Source organism: Rhyacophila brunnea, unplaced genomic scaffold (assembly GCF_057557595.1).
Source record: "Rhyacophila brunnea isolate RB1 unplaced genomic scaffold, BYU_Rbru_1.0 scaffold_15, whole genome shotgun sequence".
Classification (NCBI taxonomy): Eukaryota; Metazoa; Arthropoda; class Insecta; order Trichoptera; family Rhyacophilidae; genus Rhyacophila; species Rhyacophila brunnea.
Genome location: NW_028232806.1, coordinates 3,033,430 through 3,056,792, shown reverse-complemented (window position 1 = coordinate 3,056,792; position 23,363 = coordinate 3,033,430). Strand labels below are relative to the sequence as shown.

The 23,363-nt window shown below is 34.4% G+C and overlaps 1 protein-coding gene across 1 annotated transcript; it reads right to left on the bottom strand.

The window, feature by feature from the left end:
- Positions 1-7,311: 7,311 nt before the first annotated feature.
- Bap55 (Brahma associated protein 55kD) lies at positions 7,312-18,752 on the bottom strand. The gene is made up of 8 exons (XM_085942682.1): positions 18,434-18,752; positions 17,001-17,140; positions 15,583-15,742; positions 14,204-14,388; positions 12,867-12,998; positions 11,908-12,061; positions 10,217-10,417; positions 7,312-7,985 (listed from the first exon to the last, which is right to left on the bottom strand). The coding sequence occupies exons 1-8, from the start codon at positions 18,639-18,641 to the stop codon at positions 7,882-7,884; spliced, it is 1,284 nt and encodes a 427-aa protein (XP_085798808.1). The 5' UTR covers positions 18,642-18,752; the 3' UTR covers positions 7,312-7,881.
- Positions 18,753-23,363: the final 4,611 nt, after the last annotated feature.

Below are 23,363 nucleotides of genomic sequence, written 5' to 3'. Positions count from 1 at the left end.
ATAAGGATATCTTCAAATGTCATTAATGTAAGATATCTGTCAATGTTGATGAGTAAACAATATTTCTGTGTGCATAAAGAAAACAGACATTTTTAAATTAGTTGAATATACGCACACTGTCCTAGCTCATAAATCAGCTGTCTTAGTGTCCGTGGGTTGCATGTTCGAACCCGCGGCCGGTAATAAGTTGCATGTTGTTTTTTAATGTGTATTAAATCCAGTGCAAGTACCAAATATGTTCGACTAATGACCAACAACAATTCCTTATATAAAAGTCTGTTAATACAACCACTCTTTGGAAACAATTATATCGTCGTTGCGCCTTCAAAATCAACTGTGCATAAATTTCACAAAATAGGTTTTTTGCACACTAAAATTTACAATAATTCATTCTATACCAAGGAAAAAATATTCTGGAATTGCTTTAAAAAATATTTCAATGTTGTAAGCGACAGGTATTGTAATTCGCATTGTTCTTAGCCTCTCCTGTAAAGTTTTGAAAAATACACATAGCCGATTTTGAAGGCGCAACAACGCTTATGATGGAACTACTTTATTTATGCCAAATTACCATTATTAATGCAAACAGTAAATCAACTTCTTACTAAGTAAACGTTTACTTTTCTGTAACGTCTGTTATTTATTATCTTTGACGATTGGGTAATATTTGGATGACAGAATCAATTTTTATCTGCAACGTTAATTTAAAATATATATATAACATGTAGAGAACTGTGTCTGCACAATATAGATCACATAAATGTTAATTATCGTTTTATACTTTGACATATTTGAAACTCTGAAACTTGTTAAATACTTCTCCGATGTCACTGCAGCTCAAATTGAGCTATTATTTGTCCGTAACTTTCTCCCAGACGATCATAATTTCGGTCCCTCGCATTGCATGAGTTTTACATCTTTCCCCACAATATACATACATAATTCCCTGGTTTCTTTCCATTTGAGAAGATTTTCTTCTATAACTATGCTCAAGCATGCTTTGAACACGGCCTCAACTGTCGTTGTCTACGCTGTTTTATGAATGTTGAGACCTTTTAATTGTATTAAATACAATATCGACAATAGAAGTAATAATGACAATCAAAACATTCAAAATTGACATCATCTTTAGCAGCGTTGCTTCGATATTACGTAGGTAATTATTAGAACATTCGTGAGGTTACTGCGAAAAGTTGGTAAGTCTCGAATTGATTAATTGCAATTTGAAGTTTTGATTCGTCACTGTTCTGGCAGAAGACACTAATTCGAAAAAATGACATATTGAATTAGTTATACCAAAATATTCCTTATTTCAAACTTTACCGTCTGGAAACCTTCTTAATAAATAAACAGTCTTTATTTTAAAGTCATCATTTTTACGATTACTTAATAAACTCACATGATAGACCATTTCAAACATTTTAGCAACTTCAAAGTCAAATTACTCAAAACTAGTATTCTCCAGTTAAGTGTGTTCTGCCAGAACAGAGACGATATACCCTCTAAAATCAGGCATAATGCTAATTTCTTTTGCTTTATATGCATGTTCATATCATATGACCTTGAATTGTTTTTCTAGCATACATATTTATATAATTATTTACATAATCCATTAACTCTAAATACCTAAATTATCGACTTACCAACTTTTGGCAGCAACCCCACGAATATGATTTTTATGTTCATTCTATGTATATATTTTTTATAATGGTTCTATCTGTGTACCTGACACAGTCTATCCTTTTACATATATAACTTGATTTGCATGATAGTGTGAATGTTTTGGTATCAGTACAAGTTGAACATGTTTCATGTATGAAATTGTCAATGTATTGCAGTGGTAAAGAGTAGAGGTAGGCTTATGGGAAACTGACATAAATAGCACTCACTGTATTAGACAAATTTATATTTTGTTTTCATTGATTAAACCCTCCGTAAACCAAACCGTGATATATATAATTTGAAAACATCATGTGAAGTTTTATAGTTATGATGGAGTTGGAGCAACGCCGAGCTGGATAAAATGATCCAATAGACTTCATGCAAGACCAATCGGAAATATTATCGGCAACATTAATTAAATTCGCCTTGTGAACTCCGTGCACACTAGAATAAACCGCAATATGCGCAAGTTCAGGGTTAAAAACGGGACTTTAGCCCGAATCCACTGGATATGCATCAATGTTAAATTAACTTACACCATCTGCAATTAGTATTCTAAGTTCAATGAAAATAAATAAGTATGACTGAGTGTCTTCTATTTATGTCAGACCTCTACAGCCTATCTCCACCCTTCACCACTGATACTATTGTAGATAGTGATTAAATAAGACAATACCATCCATTCCTATCAAATAAAATTGACTGATTGAGTAAATCTAAAATTGTCTTGTAACACTTGCAAAAATGCAAAATTACATCAGTGTTCAGCAGTTGGATATCATATTTATATTTAGCATTTAGTTATGTAAAGAAGGTTTTCTTCAACATCTTCGCTAAGGCAATTCAAACATTCAATGCCAACAATGTTCACGAGTTTCAAATGCTGTCAAATTTTCATTAATCTGTTGTTTTTTTTTTATATATCTGTTGTAACGAAAGAAAGTTTAGTCTATTCGATGTTATAGTGAAACTATTATTACATATTACCAAAATCTATTAAAACAAGAATACCCAAACAGTAAAAATAGAAAATATTGAAAGACTTGCGGGTGCCAGAAGTTTGGGAGACGATGACGAGATTATTTATTGAAAAAGATATCAAGAGTATATAATAATATATATAATACGTGGGAAAGAATATATTTAAAACTATTATCATAACGAATGATTATTTTAAAAATATTGTGAAATTTTATTTTACTGTTTATAGGAAATAAAAATTATTTGACGAAAATGAATTTAGTTTGTTTTATTTCGATAATGCGTACATTTTTCTTCTTGTTTCAATGTTCCACTGCTTGTACCATGGATGCCATCTGTGTCCTCTTCACAAGTGTCCTGAATAGTGTTTGCGATACACAGTAACACTGATTTTCTTTCCTTTAATCTCCTGATACAACATGACCTGGATAGTAGAGATGGGAAAACTGGTCGATTTTGAAGACTAAGTCCCTACCAGTATAAAAAATACTTAGTGTAGAAACTTGTTCCAAAATACTTACTAGTATTTGAAATACTATATATCGTCACCGTTCAGGCAAAAGTCACCAACCCTGAAAATGGCAGTTTTGAGTTGAGTATGTCACCGGAAGCGTAAAATTATGTTCTTTAAGATGCAAAACTCACCTCGGTACATTAGTTAGTAAAATTTTGCTTAAATCCGAATTATTTGTTTTTCACTAAATGACTTTAGATAAAATCTTAACAAGCAAAAGTCATTATAGGTGAATAGACATTATTGACTCTATAAAAAAAAATCCTTCGTTATAAATATACAAGCAAAAGTCACTATACTATGGATGGTGAGTTTTACTGATGCTTCTTTTGGCTAACATTGTTCAGATTATTAACAAGCAAAAGTCACCAAACCATAATTTGAGCTACCTTGCCTCCTTTAAAACCTTCCAGATGTTTTAATTAGCATCAAAAAGTAAAAGTACCTTAAATAAATTATTAAGAAGACATGAGAAAATAATTTAATGTAGATAAAACCTTCAAAACATTAAAATCTGATTTTTCCTGCATTTTCAAACTTTCAAATTGCGATATCTCAAAACTATGTTTTTAGGGTTGGTGACTTTTGCCTGAACGGTGACGATATAGCGTTTGGCGTGCGTATGCGAAAAAAGTTTCATGCTCAACTGAAACTAAAACCAACTCCATATTAGTATTTGAAATACGTATCGGCTCAGGGAACTCAGACTGTGTATCGGCTTCAATAGAATCACTAAAAATACACTGAACTCCGTTTGTCGAAAAGTCCCATTTATTATAAAATTTTAAACACATTTTAAAATTATGAGATGTTTTTCTGTTAGGTTAATATTCTTGATAACAAAAATGATTAACAGTGATTTTTTTTTAATTTTAAACATGTTTTGAGCGGTCGTATAACAAGCCTAAGCCTGTGCGTCATCTCACCACTGTGCTGAGACACAAAATTTATGACATATTATTCATACATTCGAACGCAATAGACTAATAAATTAAAATATACCTATATTCAAGTGCTATCTCGTTCGCGCGCATTTAATGTCGCAGTTAATGTTGAAAGTCTACCAACTAGCGAGTGCACAGAACAGCGGCTCGCGATGATATCATCACAAGTTTTTTGGAATAAGTTTATTGGGCCACACATACTGAGTATGGGTAGTTTCACCCGAAACTTGAGTACACAAACTGATGACAGTGTTTCCAACTCACCTCTACTGGATAGTACTTGACACTAATGCTGCAATTACATTATGATCACGTCACATGCTGGCACGGCAACAAATTTAGTATATGGTTTCGTCATTCCGCAGAACATTTTGAATACGCACTATGAGCGGAATGCAGAAACATTTGTCATAACTAAAATTTCCTTAGCAGAAAACACTATGCAGAAACACTGTCCTTAGTTAAGATCATTTTTATTGAAAATAATACCATATTTAAAAATTCTCGTTAGGTAAATTAGGTAAATTATTTTATAATCGTTAAACGATGACAAAAATATGACAACTGCATTTTATAAATGCAATAACTATAAATACATATTAATATTTAATTATAATACTCTTATGTTTCCGTTATAAGTCATTATACGTGATTCCACAGGCACCACAACATTTTTTTTTAACATGGTAACACTAGCATCAAGTGTCATTCTTCATCTGGTATTTTGTATTTCTGCGGGCTGGCGTATAAAAATAAAATAATATTCTGCAAGTGTCAGTGGTAAATGGTAATACAGAAGGGGGCGTGTTCATAACAAAAGTAGTCTATGGTTAAGGATTCCTTCTCTATACTCAGGATTGTCTATAGTTAAGTCATCCTTTTCGGCGACTTATCCTTAGGAACGAAATCTTAGATTGTGCATTCCGCTCTAAGTATCTATAAATTCAATTATGGAAAGTGTCAACTCTAAATTATTAGTATTTTAAATTATTATTCATGGTAATTTCATTTACTTTTAAGAGTTCAACATGTGCGTACGTTAAAATTACTTGCGATATTGCATCCATAGATAATATTTTGAACAGAACCCCACCTGCAGACCATAGATAATAAATGTAAACAGCAGACAGATAATTTAATAGAAAACCACTAAAAACAAAATACATGCGATTTTGATGAGAGTCAATAATGTGTAGGCCTGCAGAAAATAGAAAAAATAGTTCATTGACTAGTGCGGTTCATGAAGTGCAATACACGTGAGGTGACCTCATTACTGTTCTGGCGATTTTGGCAGATTTTGCTAACTGACAATGTCCCTTTAGATATGGCAAGTCCGAAATGTGCTATGGGATGGAAGCATCAGTCTGATGACCAGTGACGTCCCGTGGGGGTAGGCAGATTGAGTGTCGCTTGGGGGCGGCAAATCGAGGAGAATCATTAGGTATATATAGAAATATCTACCTGAACTTAGTAATAAGAATAACGGAAATATATTTCCATTAAAAAAACTAAGCTCACTGGTTTCAAACAAAGGTAATATAAAGGTTTTAACAGGACTTTATTTTTTTGTCAGGTTCGCGATGTTTAGTTTACTTCAGCTGTCATTAGACGTCACGTTCTTCGTGAACAGTAATGACACTTGCATACTTAATTTAAAATTTATCCAAATATGCCACTCGCGAGTTTAGGAAGTTGTCAGGTGTATGTTTAAATGACTCACAATATTGTCTTTTGAAGCAGAGATGGCATTTAAATTAGATTTAGTGGTATATATCTTGTTAGTAACGTATCCATACAACACATTTCTTAGATATTGGAGTCAAGATGATAAAAAGTACCTACTGTATAAAAAAATGTGGCGGCATTTTGTCTAGGGACATCACTGCTGATGACATTTTAAATACCAAGAAAAACATCATTAGACACTCTTTTCCCATAGCGGCAGTTTACTGTGGCAGCACATTACGTGACGATAATGTATTTGACGCTTAAATATCAAACCAAGTACTCAAGTTCTCAAAAAAGTCACTTACACAGATATGTTACAATATTATACATTACTCTGTAAAAGGCAACTTTGAAAGAGTATTGTTTCCAATACAGCAGTATGTATCTTATTTCAGACAGCTTACCAAGTGGACCATTCAGAGAACTCGAAATAAATTGATCATAAGAATAATAAAGTTCCCATTTTTGGCAATATTGACGGTTAAAAAATACATTATAATTACATCAAGTTCGATCGATGCAATTTTATGTGAATTTTGTCATTGATAACCTCCCGCGATATGAATAAATAACACTCAGGTACAACATAATCGTCGCTCTAGTATTGGTTTTGTGAAACCCCATTTTTTGCGAAATTGACTTTAATGCAGTTCATTTGCTTTTCGTAAAATCGTTAAAAAAATATTATATTTTTCATTAGAAACAGATAAGAGGGGTATTTTTCAAGAAAATCTCAATCTCGAGATTCGGGATTTCCAGAAAGGAATTCTCGATATATCGGGGAAATTTAAAAAAACCTGTAAAAATCCTAAAATCAGTGTGAAAACAGTCAGATTCAAAAAAATATATTTTTTTTTTAAATTTATGTGAGAAGACAGACAAAATAGAAGTAGGAAAACAAAAATAATTCAAAACATTACTTATTAAAATGGGATTTCAAAAAACACAGACTGTTAATCGCTGCATGTGACAATCGCGTACGCTTTTAAGACTCAAAATTCCCTGATGTTGCAAAAATTGCGCTCATTTTGAGTCGACATTGGCTTAATTGTGTTAAATGCCCCGATCAGTCTTTGAACGTTTTGTGTTTTCTGTCCACTTTTTTCATATAGAAAATCGTTTTTTCAATTAATATTTGATAATAAAGAAATCCCAAATCCCAAGAAAAGATTCGGGATTTCCCGAAATGTTAAAAATTTCAATTCTCGAGATTCGGGATGGAAAATCTCGAAAATTTCTCGAGAATTCCCATCGGGAAATTCCCGAAACTCAACTCTAGAAACAGAAATATTTTTCATTCATTTTTCCGAGACGGTTATTCTTCTTAAAACGGGCGACTATTTCATGAACTGGTACGCGGTTGGGAAACACTTATCTAAACCGTGATTTGGTTATTAGCCAGTCGAAGAGGATAGAGAAATGAGAGATCATCGCAAACCCACATAACCTGAATCCAAAAAAATCATAAATAAAACAAACATGCCTCGGAAAGATCTGTTTATTCATTAATCTGACACAGAATTATATAAAATACAATGAATAAAGCCGTCATCCGAGGGTGACTGAACATTTATACACATTTTTTTCTTTTTGTTAATGGTTTGCTTCGAGAATTTCGAAAAAATTGAAAAAGTAAGTACCTTTATAATAAACTCATTCTTTACCATTAATAATAAAATTCTCCCTTCAAAAACCAAACATCTGCAGATCACTTCATACACTCAATTTTAACACAATACTAAAGGGGGTTGAGTTTATTTTGTCATTGATTGCAATATTACGTTTAGTGCCTAATTTTTTATAACCGAACACTATAAAAACATTTGAATGTTCATGAAAACACTAGTTTTGAGAAACAGTAAAACCACATTAATATAAAAAATTCATAATTCGAATTTTCCTGCAATTCAAAAATTTAATGTAATTCGTAATTCAAAATTTCAATTGAATGAATTTTAAATTAATGAGGTATTATGTTCTTATCTTAAAAGAGTCACGCACAAAAACTGTCAATTGAATATTGTTCTAGATGTAAATAAAACTAGCCACTGTTTACGGACATTTCCTCTCGACTTGCCCTTTGCCCGATTCGTCATATTCCTGCGAAGAGATCCACATCTGTTGAAACGAGCCGATCGAGGCGAGGATGGAGCCACCTGAAAAGGAGATATTAGAATGAGTGTCATATATCGAAAATATTGCAATTTGAGAACACAGTGACTGTGACACTTATTTTGCACTCGTGATCTATCGACAAAATTTTTATCCCGGAATGGGTAGTTGAAAATCAGTGCAGCATAGCCTTGTGTACTGATAAGAGACTTGTGTCTACAGATCGACTGCTTAATCTTCAAACCAGCCGACACTTTTGACCAAAAATGAAATTTTGATGGCATTTTGTTATAAAGCATATTTTTTTGCTCAAACAAAAGTTTTAACTATTAGCCGGCTCTCACATCAAAACTCATCTCGCCTACGTGTCGAATACAACGATCTGACATCATCGTTATTCACAAAACACACATTGCCAAATGGAGCTCCGCAGATTGGTCGAATGCGACTGTTTCGTTTGAAAAAAACATCTGCTGTTACAATCGACAAGTTGCATGCTTCTCGGGGTCTAAGTCGAAGTCGCTAAGTCGCATACATACACCTACGAATTGGTCAATCCTATACCGGCTCAGCAATCGCCGCATTCAAATATGTGTACGTTTCGAAGGCTTTCACAAGCAACACCGGATTGCCGTTCTCGGAAAGTTTGGTTTATGGCTGTACAGCACACGAGCTGAGTTTAGATGTGACAGCAGACTTAAACCTATATATAAATGCGTTATTGTTCTTCACACAAAACACTCAACTGCAAGTGCCAAATTTCCAATATCATAAATCGAACAACTCCGCTCTTTATATAAATTTTTCTTTATATAAAAAAGGGAAACTAAAATATTGTATTAATTCATAATGCAGCTTATTTGTAAAAAGAATATTTCCAAGTGTATTTTTGGTATTGTTAAATTCCGCTCGATAGTTAAAATTATTGTTTTTTCTTCTTCCTGAATAATTTGCCAAAATGGAGTTAGCCGGTTTGTAGATTAAGCAGTCGATATTATCAAAGTTCTCCTTTGACCAATGCTGTTATTGAATATTAAGCCTATTTATAACGATACGTAGTGAATAAAACTGCTTTCTGAGTACAGTAAAACCTCGTTAATAAGAATACGGATAATTCTAAATTTGCTGTAAATCAAAATTTTCGCGGAAAAAAAGTCCCTTGAACATTATTTTCATATAAAACCATACCTTTAATTTGAATTTTGTAATACGAAATGATTTCAGAGTCCTGGCATATTCAATAAATCGTAATAAATATTTCATGAACCAGTCATTGAAAATTGTGACAAACTTTTTTTAAAACATCATAAATTGCATATTTTATCAACACCAGTGGCACAACCGCACTCCACTCAAAGGAAAAATAATATCTCACATGTTTCATGGCTGTAGGTATTTAATTGTTGATTGTTTATTGGATTTTCACATATTTTTACTAGAGAACCAATGCCAAACAATTGTGTTGACAAATTGGAAAAATAAAAAATATTTCGTATTTTTTTATAATTACAGCTCAACACATGGTGGTAAATACTGTATCAGGAAATTTGTACGTAAACAGTTCACCGCAGGACACTTATTCGTGAGCTGCAGTACGTGAAACATTTTATCAAATGACGAATTCTTCGTTGAACATTTCACTGTGGAGTATATTTGTACGTATGCTACAACATGTGGCGAATTTTATGAGATGTCTCTACTACGTTAGGTTAGGGTTAATCTAATTGGAACAGTACTATTTGCAAACTATCGACGCATTTTACGACGAATACGTACAAATGTATTCCACGGTCAAATGTTCAACGAAGAACTTGTCATTTGATAAAATGTTATATGAACTCATGTTTCACGTACTGCAGTGCACGAATAAGTGTCCCACGATGAACTGCATACGTACAACTTACATGTAACCGGTAAATATCCACCTACATTACTTGGTTACTTCAATTAATGGATTAATGACACAAGGTATTTTCAGATTTTAATTTGAAAGAATTATATCAGAAATTTGGTAGGCACATCTAAGAGAGTAAACGAAATGAATGAAAATCAAAAAACCCCATACATTTCATATTCTAGAATGGAGGAAGTTTTTGAAGGAGGCCAAGACTCACCAAGGGTTGTAGTGCCATAAATGATGATAATGACATTTCATATTTCGTAATTCGAATTTTTTTTCGACTTTCGGTCCTGTGGAATTCGTATTAATGAGGTTTTACTGTATCTATCAGTTCTTCGATTTATTGCAATTACAAAGAGAATAGTTAGTAGTCACCTATCCACGCCCCAAAGCGTCTCTCAGCCGATCCATTAGCAGCGATTGTTTTAAGTCTAACGGAGGAAGGCGTCCTGGCGGTAAGGTCACGGGCCAATCGCTCTGCCCAGCCGCTGGCCAGCGTACCACCCCCGGTCACCACGACTGATCCCCACATGGCCGGACGCATGTCTATGTCGCACATGCCCACTGAGGTTTGGACTGTAATTCAACAACAAATAAAATATTATATGAAAACTGTATAGTTCTGTATGAACAGGAAGAAAACACTTCATGCAAATTATAATGACTATCTTATTCTATCTATTAGAAGAAAAATTATCAGAATCAGAAAAATATTTGTACCAAACTCACTATGTTTTATGAGAAATTGAGTATTATAGCGCGGCGGGCCTTTGAATACTTTCTCTTTCACTCATTCGGATGTCTCATACAGTACTGTCCAGGTGCCCCCACTTCCACGCGACCCACTACAGAGTGCAGCAAACGTTATCACACAGATGCCAAAGAAGTCGCCTATTTAACCATATTAGGCGATGCTTGATGTTATCAATTCAGAGTCGAGCTTGGCTTCGTCAAGAGATCTAATTCACATAGTTCACTACTAGTACTGCCCTTCTAAGGAAGAAGGCAGTAACTCGCAAAAATTGTTAAATTGAATTATGAATGCCATCCGTTTTATCCGTATCCGTCCGTAATCTTGAAAGCTATGTATTCTGTTCACTTTAAAATCAGTATTATCACTAAAATACCGTTATATTCCTTAGTGAAAAAATGGACATTTGCTAAAATAATATAAATTTCGGTACTGTTCGGTTATCAGGAATAGAGCGGAAAACACATTTTGAAAATAGCTGATAAACTGGATTATTTGTTAGGTTAACCTAACCAAACCTAATCTAACCCAAACTAGCAAATAATCCAGTATATCAGGTATTTTCAAAATGTGTTTTCCGCTGTATTCCTGTTAACCGAATAGTACCCAAATTTCTTAGCAAAAAGCCAGTAATTGCACCTATTTATTGCAGTTACTGCTTGTTTGGTATTACTTTATTTGTATTTTAACATCATACTAATAAAAATTATCACCGTTTTTTATTAATTCACAGTACTAAAGTTTGAAAAAAACACATTATGTCATTTATCTCGAAGGTGTGCGACAGTCAGTTACTGCCTTCTTCCTTAGAAGGGCAGAGTAGCCTTGCTTGCACTCGGAAAACGGATAAATGCGGTTAGCCGTAAGCCCTATCAGCGCATCTATTCTATACACAAGAGTGCCACTACAGCAGCTATCTAGGGTAGGTCTCTATCGAAGTATTAACACTTATTATAATAATTACAATAAGTAAGCCGTCTAAACAGTCAAAACAGTCTATCTCTCTCTAAAATTTACCACAGCCAAAAGAGGTGCTGTTAAAACATAACAGCTAACTTATCGTAATTGTTACAATAAGTGCTAATACTTCGATACAAACCTACCCTAGATAGCTGCCGTAGCGGCCGAAAGCAGTCTTGTGTATAGAATAGATACGCAGAGTTAAGTGAGCTATTCGATAGAACTAGGTACCTACATGATCCGACTACGCGGTAATTCTCTTACAATATGTATTTTCAATAACGAAATCTACATTCTAAAATTTTGTGTATTATTCATTGAAAAAAAATAGAATTAAAAAGTGATTATGACTTACCGAGCTGTGAAGCGCCAACCATCTGATGCTCGAAGAGTGTCTCAGCGAGTCGAAACCTCTCGGGACCAAAGTCCTGGTGATAGCCGCATGGCATCTCGTAGTGCACTGCCGGTGTACTGGCTGCTACTCTCTCTTCATAGGGAGCCTCTGACACCTAAACAATAATATCAATTATCAACAAGATGTAAGTAGGAGCTACGGCTCAACTCCTTATTTGGTGTGAAGGTCGTTACGAGTGGTTACATGTAAATTGTACGTAAAACATTTCACCGTGGCACAGTTCGCCGTGAGCTTTCTTATACGGTCTCCAATTTTATTAGATTCAATATGAACATTAATTCAATTTTCATAGCTGATTTTGGCAATATTCATGAATTCAAGAACGAAAACCTAACCTAACCTAACAAATAATCCAGTATATCGTCTATTATCAAAATTTGTTTGCTGCTGGCCTCCTGTAAAGTATAAACTGACAAGAACCGTGTTTTATTTTGACATACATTTTATGTCAGTACTATACGACCCAAGAGGTTGAACGGTCTTTATACGGAAATATATTTCCTATACAACATTTCACGGTGAAGTGTGATACGGCAAACTGCATACGTACAAGTTTCCGGATACGCTATAGAGTAGGGTTGGATTCCTAGATTTTTGGGACGGTCCCAGAAAATCCCATTTTGACGCAGTGTCAGTTTACTACTAAAACTTTTCCCAGCGTATTTTTGACACAAGCATTTTTGACTTAAGACGGTTTGTGACACACTGTTATCCATTTGCTTGTCTACAACATACTGATTTCTATTTTATTTCAAATTTGTTGTAAGAACTCTTTCTTCCCCTCTTCAGAGAGTAGCGTAAGACAATGAAATGGGCAATTTGTCTGTACGACATAGCTGCCTAGCGGTTGTTTCTAGCGAACTTATCTGTATCAATATCATAAAATGTAACTAAATTACCTGAACGACTGTCTGTGTGAAGTCGTTGAGGACTTGTCTTGTCATGTATTCCTGCCATGATGCCGTGAGGCCTTCGGGAAGAGGTTTCAGCGTATACCGTGCCTTTTCTTTTTCTCTCACGATTTCTTTGTTCTGGAAATCAATAATACACAACAGTTACGAGGTGAAATCAATTTTGTTTTGTTAATGTAACACAAATTCACTATGTACCATGCGCAATCGCCGTAAAGTGACTTAAGTGTCCAGTTACACTATCGATGACATGTTGGAAGCCAATCACACAGTCATAACAGTCGATAATGTTTAGGTGTTCAGGTCAGTGGGGAAGGGTGGAAATCAGACATAAAAAATGCACACTAAACTTCGTCAGTCATACTTATTTGTTTTCATTGTACTAAGAATACAAATTAAAGATGGTGTTTGATAGTTTTAAAAAAAAACAGTTAAACTCTGCATAAACCAAGCCATAATAGATAAAAAAATATTCTTCCATCTACAAAATCTCCAAAAATAAATTATGCCATTAAATCATACATAATTTTAGATATATTATAGATAGAATATTTTTTACTACGTTTTTATTAGATTGTATTCTTGTTTGTCCAGTACAAATTTTTTCTTGTATGTCCAATACAAATCTTGCAATCGATTTTTAACTAACTTCCTGACTAGCTAGACATTTTAAACTTTTAGAATATATCAGAACACGATGACAATGCATTCTATTAATACTTTTAGCCATCTTTAAGCAGAATCTAATTCATTTTCAGTTAATTCTATAGAAATTTATTGCGGAAAAAATTCATAAAAATAAAACACTATTATTGGTTGCTAAATTATTAATATATTATATACGTGCGTTACTATGAAAATCAATATGAAATGTCAAAGTGACATTTCAGTATTCTATATTTATTCAGAATTTCTATCAAGTACAAAAAAAGTATTTATTAATACATAGAATTGTCAAGTTTATATGATTCAACAGAAAATTTAAAAACGTGGTATATAAAAAGTTTCTTATTTATTATCTATTATGGTTTGGTTAGGCAGGTTTAATCGAATTTTAAAAACCATCTGCAATTTCTACTCCAAATTTAATGAAAACAAATAAGTATGACTGACAACGTCTACACTAGTTTCGTCGAATCTCCACAGTCTACCGTCAATGTTATGGTTTGGCTAAGGCAGGGTTTAATTGAATTTTAATAACTAAAGATACTAAAAGCGTATACATAACACTCTCTCTTGTTATAGTCCTAACTCTTTGCATACAACCTTGTATTATTGAAGCCTTGACATGTAATAATCCAATAAGAAATATGTATGAAACTCACCAATATATGAGTAGCGGGAACCAGGGGCGCGCCGACTGTGGTAAGCAACTGTCTGGCCTGCTGCGCCAGATGGTCGCCACCGAGTGAGGACCTGACGGAAGCTGCACTGAGAGCATAACCATCCAATACCGGGACGGCTGATGTGTGTGTTGCTCCCGAGTCCACTACCAGCGCTGTCGACTTGCCTATAACAAAAAATAAAAATAATTTTCATTGCAGATAGTGGAATCAATCAGACGAGATTGGTGGACGTCACTATGTGAAAGTACTTCATCAACCCATTTTCAATTCATTGAAATGGAAAAATTACTTTTTTGAACTGCCATCAGTGTACAGTTTTGGATTGCGAAATTTGTAGTGCTTCAGTTACATGAGTACTAGCTAATTTCGTCGTAATTAGGTAGGTCACACAGGTGGCTAAACTGATCCGATGTACAGATTTTTATCTAATAAGTTTGTTTCTGAGGTGTTTCCAAATTATATATGTTCAATAAAGAATGTTACATTGTAAAATCTTGTGAAAAAAAAAAGTTTGTTACCATATTTTATCAATCAGGTGACGTCTTTGCCATTCGATATTCTATTATATATTATATATATGGAGTCCATCTTCAAACTCGATTAACCCAAAACCAATAAAACACACTTACAAGTTAGAATTGGGGTGATGACTTACTGGGATAACATACCTGAATTAAATAAAGCACTAAATGCCAAAAAAAATAATTACGATACTTGTGAAGTTTTAAATGAATAAACACTAATTCTATTAAAGTAGAACATCGATATAACGAACTTATCTAATAACATTTATTGACTATTCGTCAAATAACGAAATTCAACTATATTACACGCATTTACGTAATGTTAGAGAGTTGATTATAAAAAAACAGCAGACTTCAAAAATGCAAACAAAACTTGATTCTTTTTTCAAAGCAGGATTACTGAAAACAAACGCGTCAACATCGAACATTAACGTCACTCCACTACGGGTGTGTCAGGATATATCATCCGAAGACGAATAAACAGGATTTTGTTTGTGTTTTTATAAAACAGACTTTCGGCTTTAACGGATACCCCTCACCCCACATTAGTTTGTTATATCGAGGTTCTACTGTAGTATAATTAATCAAAATGATTCCTTAGTTTTTTCAAGCGATGACAAGTCTCTTACTGTATCGCTGTCAGCCATTTTCATATAAAACGTAAGTACTGTCAGGTGGCACATAGTCCCATAACCCTCTCATGTTTTATAAAATCTCGTAAAAGAAAAACGATAAAACATTTTACAAAACATCATCACAGATCTTTTACAGTCTAATACTGGCCTTAAAACCCTTGATATATTATATACAAATAAATGATGCCTGACAAATTACCATTGGCGAAGGCAGCCAGGACCGCATTCTTGACGAGGAAGAAAGCAGGCACGTTGTACTTTTCAAACATCAGCTCTGCTAGTCTCTCCCGGGCCGTTCTGGAGGCCCACGGTGCTTCCGAGAATAATGTTGGATGATATTCACTAGACGATTTTATTACCTGCAATATTCAACAGAAAATTCATTGCAATATGATTGTTTATACGTATAATGAAATAAGGTTTATTTTTAATACTATTTCATATATGAATACGTGTATTAATTAAGGCGCTAAGTACCAAAAACATAAAAACTGACATTTTTATAGAAAAATGTTCTACATACCAATGCCAATAACTTCAACTATAGTCTAAGTGCCTCAAGCAAGTCAAAAAAATACCGCAAAATAATTAAACCTGTCGACGTTGTCAGTCCGTTGGCGTGTTTTATTTATAATGGTGTAAGTACCACTGCAGTGGTCAACGGCATTCAATATAAAATAGCTGACGATGGTGTGTTGACACTTGCAAGTTCTTAATACCTAAAATTATTGAAGCTGCCGTGATTGCTTCACACTGTAAAACTACATTTTTCAAAAGGTCTGACGATGGTGTGTTGACACTTGCAAGTTCTTAATACCTAAAATTATTGAAGCTGCCGTGATTGCTTCACACTGTAAAACTACATTTTTCAAAAGGTCTGACGATGGTGTGTTGACACTTGCAAGTTCTTAATACCTAAAATTATTGAAGCTGCCGTGATTGCTTCACACTGTAAAACTACATTTTTCAAAAGGTCTGCTTCATGAAATTTTACTGCAATGACTCGGTATTTTGTATCTAGAGGCAATACTACTTTTTGGTACTTAAAGCCTTATTTAATACACGTATTCATATTATGTCACATAATCTGTAGACGCATAGAGTGGTCCAATAATAGACAACGGACATATTGAAAGAATTTAAAATACTATTAGAGGGAGACGTATGAGCTTTTAGTATTAGAATACATCCTGAACGATCCAGCGCCGACACTCTCCAATTGCTTTGACTTAGCATTTTTTAATCTCCTGTGGCACAGTCCAGCCACCTCAGTTTCAGCCGTTTGGTAGGCATAGAAAAATTAATATTCTGTTGACGTATTGTAATATGACTATTGAGTGCTAGTCATTCCCATCCTTTTTTGTATGGCAGAACCTTTGAAGCATTTTGTGACCCACGGAACAATGCGACGTGGCATCGAGTGTTACTATTGTGTCTCTGTTCCATAATACACCATTGAAAATGGTAAAATACGATGTCACTCATCTACGGTATAATATTTAACATACAACTTCAAAATACTGTGGTGTTTTAGATTTTTTTTTATCGTGTCCGATCCGATTTTCTGTAACATGAATCCAACATTCTTAAATCTTGAAATTATCGAAGAATACTCACTTTAGAATAGGAATAGTCGAGGACTTTCTCAAAAAGGTCCCAGTTGTCGACGCAGCCTTCTTTCATGTAAGAAACCACCTCCATGCCAGGCCGTGGCACGCTCAGAAACGTTGTGTCAACGTAGTGACGCATTTTACTATCTGGAATAATTGTTGAAAATTGGGATAATTGAAACATAAATAATCCAACCTAAGATTTGTAATATTGTTTAGATAGATAGAGAGGATAGTAAGTTATAATTGAGAGTAGAAAGCAGCCGGTGCACAAAGAACACAACGATCAGGAATAGGTAGGCACCAGTAGGGATTGCAATACTGGTGTTCAATTATTTATCGATATCGAAATAACGGTTTCAAAAATTCAAAATACCGGTATTTTCGGTATTAAAAAAGCATACACGTTTATGTTTTTCAAAAATGAATTTAATGTTATTTTTCATTACTTATTACTAAGTACATTGTATATTAAATTTAGTATATAATTTTTATGCTGCCGCAAATACATTACTTAAACCAACAAAAGTTAAATAAAATTAAAACAAAATCCCTCAAACATAGTTATGGAATTGTCGCAATAAATTAACATATTTCGAAAAAGAAAATGTGGCGGACATTTCCAATTATTAATCTATAACTTACTATTGGTCCAACGTTGGTAGTATGTACATCCAACGTTGATTTTTTTTTTCGGACTTATAATATTTTTTGTAAAAATTATCAGTTTTAAAATATTATGATCAATACATATTTATAAAGGTCAATATGTCAGTCTACATGGGTAGGTTAGGTTTGGTCCAAAAAGAAAGTTGTAATAATCTCATGACGGCATCTGCGGCACATTTACCCTGATTTTTTCCGGCGTGAATTAGGGTAAATTAGATTTTGATCTGGATGATGTGGTTCCAACAAGATGGTGCAACATGCCATATAATCAACTTATTGAGAGAAAGGTTCAATATATAAATATATCTCATAAGCGTCAATTACATTGAGCTACTTTACGAGCTGTTTGTTGGCGAATTTACAATCTGCCTGTAAAGTCACCCAGTATAATCATCGAACAAGCTAACAAGCAGATTGTAAACACTCTACAGAGAGAAGTTGAAAGCCGGTCAACTTTACACGCTACACGCCGGCGTGTGGGCCTACTGCGTCTGCGCAGTAGAGCGATAGTGGCGACCTTTCGGTAAAAAAACGAACTACTCAATACATCCTGTCAAAATAGTACCAAAAATGATGGTTTCAATTCGCTTACTTGTTGGCTTCTGAGCCAGTGGAAAGTTTTGTGTGTCATCATCACAATCGCACTAGCTGACTTGCCGGCATTTAAACTTGCCAAGAAGCAGCTTGGAAAGTAGCTCGATGTCATCGACGCATACACAACGAAAAGTATGTATGTCAATACACAGATTTCTACAATAAACACAGACATACCAGATTGTGTGATGTTATTATCGGATGCTTTAGTTTCTGCGTCAGGTATTATAGGTGTACAATCGGGTCCAACTCCAACAACAGCGGGAATTTCGGCTTTCGGCGTATCTTCCTGAGCGTAACCGACCCGGAGGGAATGATGCCCTGGATCAAAAACTAGAGCTCCGATCTCGTCTCCGCCGTACAGCATGCCGTTGGGGGCACTCATCTTCAATCTAATTGATAAAAAGTGCCCTAGATATCACAACGAATACAAATTTTTATGATTAATGCTCTCAAAAAAAACCGCATTAACCGGCGGTTATGGTCATTGTTTGACAGATTGTCGTTGATCGGATGATAGCTAGCAACTGGCATAGACAATCATGACGATTTATTATGAAATTGGTATACTTGATAATATAGTGTATACTTGAAAGTAACCTACCTCAAAATGAGCGTAGTTATGCACAAAGCAGCCGAGCCACACAAACTTCAAACAGAGATAGAAGCACTTTTATGTAAATTGTGTTTTTTTAAATTAGCAAAGCCTCTGTATACTGTTTATACTTTTTGAATGATAGATATTATATATAATATATATGATTTTGTATAACGTTTGAAGAGATAAAAGCATATAATCTATGAAATTTTGGTGCTTTAGCAGACCAGGGTATTTTGTGTAAAACGATTTTTTTTAGAATGTTCATTCTGCAGAATGCAGCCATCTCTTATTTTTGTAAGAAAAGTCTTTATTTTTGATTATTTTCTTTAAAAATAGCCTTCTAAGTTACTAAATTACTATGGGAATTGCAAAATTCTGAAAATAATTCGAAAAACTTGTAAATTATACATTAATATTTATCTGCTTGGCACTATTTTTTATATGAAAAATCTGTATATTATATTATATATAATAAAATGAAAAACATATTATAATGTAATTGAGAAAATAATGTATATTAATTGAATGTAGAAAAACACATCTTACAGTCACGATATTTAAAAAAATAGGTAAGTACATAATATTATCATTTGGCTGCTTTTTGCAGAACGAATATGGCATATTTTTAGAACGCATTTATATGAAATTTTTCTATGATAGCAGCTTGGTTGCTTTATGCAAATCGAAAATGTCATACTCTGCGATTTGCAAAATCTTTAAAGCGCATTTATATGATATTTTTGTATGACAGCAGCTTGGCTGATTTGTGCAGAACGTAAAACAAACGTGTGAGATTATGGAAATCACAATAATTCATTTTTTTCAAAATTGTGGCTTGGCTGCTTTGTGCATAACTACGCTCAAATAATAATAGAATTATGTTGCATAGTATGTATTAATATAAAATGAGATTTTAAAAAATCGGTGTGTGTTTACTTATGTACGCGCGTTAGAAGTTATACTTCTTTAGCATAACAAAACTTGTGATAAACTAGATTCTTCAACTAGCTCTTAATTATTATCTTGTTAAATTACACACTCAAGAAAAAGGACCGCTTATTGGAACGCCGTTAGTTTATTTCTATACACATTAATTTATATTACTAAATTATATAATTATTTGTCATTATTTTTATTTTTAAAGTAACAACTATCACTATGACGTTTAATGGTTTGTTTACGTAAGGAATAATTGCAAATGGACGACAATAATAAATTCACTGCCTAGGCAACGGAACAATTCTATACTGTATAATCGTCACGATTGGAGTATCATACTGTGGCGTAAAGTTAGTGCGTTCAGCTGATTACCGAACAATCAGTGGTTCGAATCCAATCGAGTGCCTTTATTTTTGTGTGAATAAATAAATTATGTATTACATGTCACACGCCAAAAATACACTCTGATCTGATTTTCCAAACGCGCTTAAAGAAGTATAACTTCAAAAATCGATACCTACACTAATTATTATTCTGAATTCTATAATAAAAGTGGCCATTTGTGGCCGACTGAGCACTGACGCTCCGTGGGGGACGCCGTAATTTAATATGTAGGGTGATCAAACTCTATGGACTGGTGAATAAAGGATGGAAATTATACTATACAGCTTTGATAATATTATAAGTATATCGATATATTATTATGTTGCATTTAAAAGAGATTTTTCCAGCCGCGTTGGCGCGCTTATTGTAATTGTTACAATAAGTGTTAATACTTCGATACAAACCTACCCTAGATCGCTACCGTAGCGGCCGAAAGCAATCTTGCATATAGAATATATGCGCTGAATCCTGTCGCCCAGATGTTTCGCACTCTAACACCCCTACTTGGTGCACCCCTGATTGTATAAGTGAAATGGCAAAGTCATACGCCCTCGATTTAATATCCCTCCCCCCTTTCCAATGCAGTAAAAAATACAGTGTAACTTCTTTATAGTGGCCGACACGTCTATATGGCTATTCTATATTCTAACATAATTATCACTTAACTCCAAAATCAAATATAATAAACATGCGCCCACGATGGCCGAGCGGCTTACGCGTCGGCTTATAATGTCATGGGTCCTAGAGTTGAATCCTGGGTCTGGTAAATACACATATTGTTTTTTCAATTTGTGTTTGGAGTCAGAATATGGACCTAATGGGTGGAGCAAGTGGCTTACATCCATTTCTTGTAAAAACAAAAATCTTTTAATAAAAGGCCTATTATTATCAGGATCGGACGTGGTCAAAAGAAAAAAATATAATATCATATATTATGTCGTATTCAGGCGGTTAATTATCTCGGGAAGTTAACTGTCAGGCGTGATATTTTTTAAAACGGCCGCCCAAGACCGCGTTAACTGCGAGCTGTCAAGATTCGTTGAGTAGAATAGTTGCCACGTCGTACTTGATTCCAAATAAATCCGATTGGAATCAAGTAAGACGCAGTGCGGTGTGTTTACAACAATGACACTATTAATGGACAACGCACTCAATACAGTAGCTAGCAAGTAAATTCGCGCATAGCGATATTCGCTCATGTATAGGTAGACGTCACGCAATTTCCATTATGCGATATCTCACATCGGGAATTCATAGCAATATCACCTTTATTGTAATGGCGTTAGAACAGTGTTTCTAGCAGCGCTCTGAATGGAGCAGAACGCACCGGAGCGCCGTTCCGGTGTAAAAACCTTGAAGATGGCGTACCGGTTTGTAAAATATCCGACTTCCAGCGACCTGTCTAGTAAAATCCTCAAGCGTCTTACTTAATATGATAACGCTCCGGTTCTTAAATCTTTTTTTTAATATACGTGAAGGAAATAATATTTTCTTGAAATACGGAAGAGCGGCATTTTCAGTCTATTTAAGGGGCAGCGTATGTCCTAGAGACGTCCCCGATTGTGTTATTACTAAATCGACATATTAAATCAAATCAATCAAAATAAATACATTATTAATTATAAGTAAAAATATAGTGACGTCCCGCGAGGGTAGATGGTACATATGCAGAAATAGAGACAAAAAAGAAAATAAATATATATTTTTAGAGTATATTTCGCGGTTTAGAGTATATACCTGCGGCGCTGATAAACGTTGCCTGTCCATATCTTCAGTCGATGTGCATTTTTAATGGCTATTTGCATTTTAACTTTAAATTTATTTGCATAACAAAAATTCTGGCAGACGTAATTTTTTGGAAAATTATCGAGCGCTCCGGTTCGTAAAATTTTCTATTTCGAGCACTGGTTTCTAGTGTCAATGTTCATTTGAGCGAACCTGTTCAAAATGGACCATTCGGCAGACCCGGCAAAAAGCATCGGCAATTTATAGCAATATCACCTTTATTGTAATGGCATTAGAACAAATTATGTCATTCGGCAGACCCGTCAAAAAAATTGAGTTTTTTCCAGATGCTTCGTCCATATTAATGTAATTGGTTTACAATAATAATTTATTGTAGATAACCGCCTTGTTGATGGAGTTGCTCCAAGTGATATATGTGTTATTTTTGAGCAATAAAAATAACGAAAACCTTTTAACTATTTAGAACAGCCCTATATCACGGTATAGTCTAAAAAGACAACAGTGATAGGGAGGCTTCGTAATAATCCGTTAAATAAAGCGGAGATTTGTAGTGAAAGCACAGAGTTTAGTTAGGTAGGTACCTAGTTGGCCAGGAGTGATTTAAATTAATATTCCAAGCGGCAGCTATCCTGAACAAAGATTTATAAATTATTATTAGAATATTAAAAACACATGGAAATATTTACTTATAGTAAATTTAAGTAACACAATAATTTAAGATTTTTCTGTCGCTCGATGTTATATTGGGGATGTATTTCAGATTTAGATTATCCTCGTGCATCCCTCCGTCACTGGACCAACGGGCGTGCGATACCCGTGTGGGTGTCATGGTGTCGTGGATGAAGGAGTCGAGATTTGGTAGTTGCTCCGATGAATGGAGGAGCGAGTTTTATTTGCAGCGTAAACAGTCGGTACAAGAGTATATTACAGTAGTTATGTTACAATACTTATGATACTGTTCCGAGGTCCGAGCCTCGATAGAATGAGATGTTGTGCGGAGCGATACAGAGACTGAGATACTAACAGACCGAGAACCGAGAACTCATATTCGAGTGACATGTCCAATGAATTATGATCCGCTATTTATTGACGTACTCACAATCAAAATAATATATTGAAAAGAATATTAATACTGCTACTCTATATGGCGTTTACGTCATTGGATATGGTTCAGGAAAATCGGATATTGAGGAAATTATCATTACAGTCAACTATTTACTGAGTTTGCCTTAATTGGACACTACGGGAAATAGATGTTAAGGATTCTGTAATTTCGGTCAGTTATTTAATATCTCCGATCAATATGCTGACACGGATTGAGTTGTTTATCCCTATACCCGTGTATTAAGCTGCTTGATATCATGTCCAATTCGTCCCTGCGTTGAACACAAAACCTGCGACTTCGTGAGATTTGTGGTAACGTCTAGCTGTCGTATT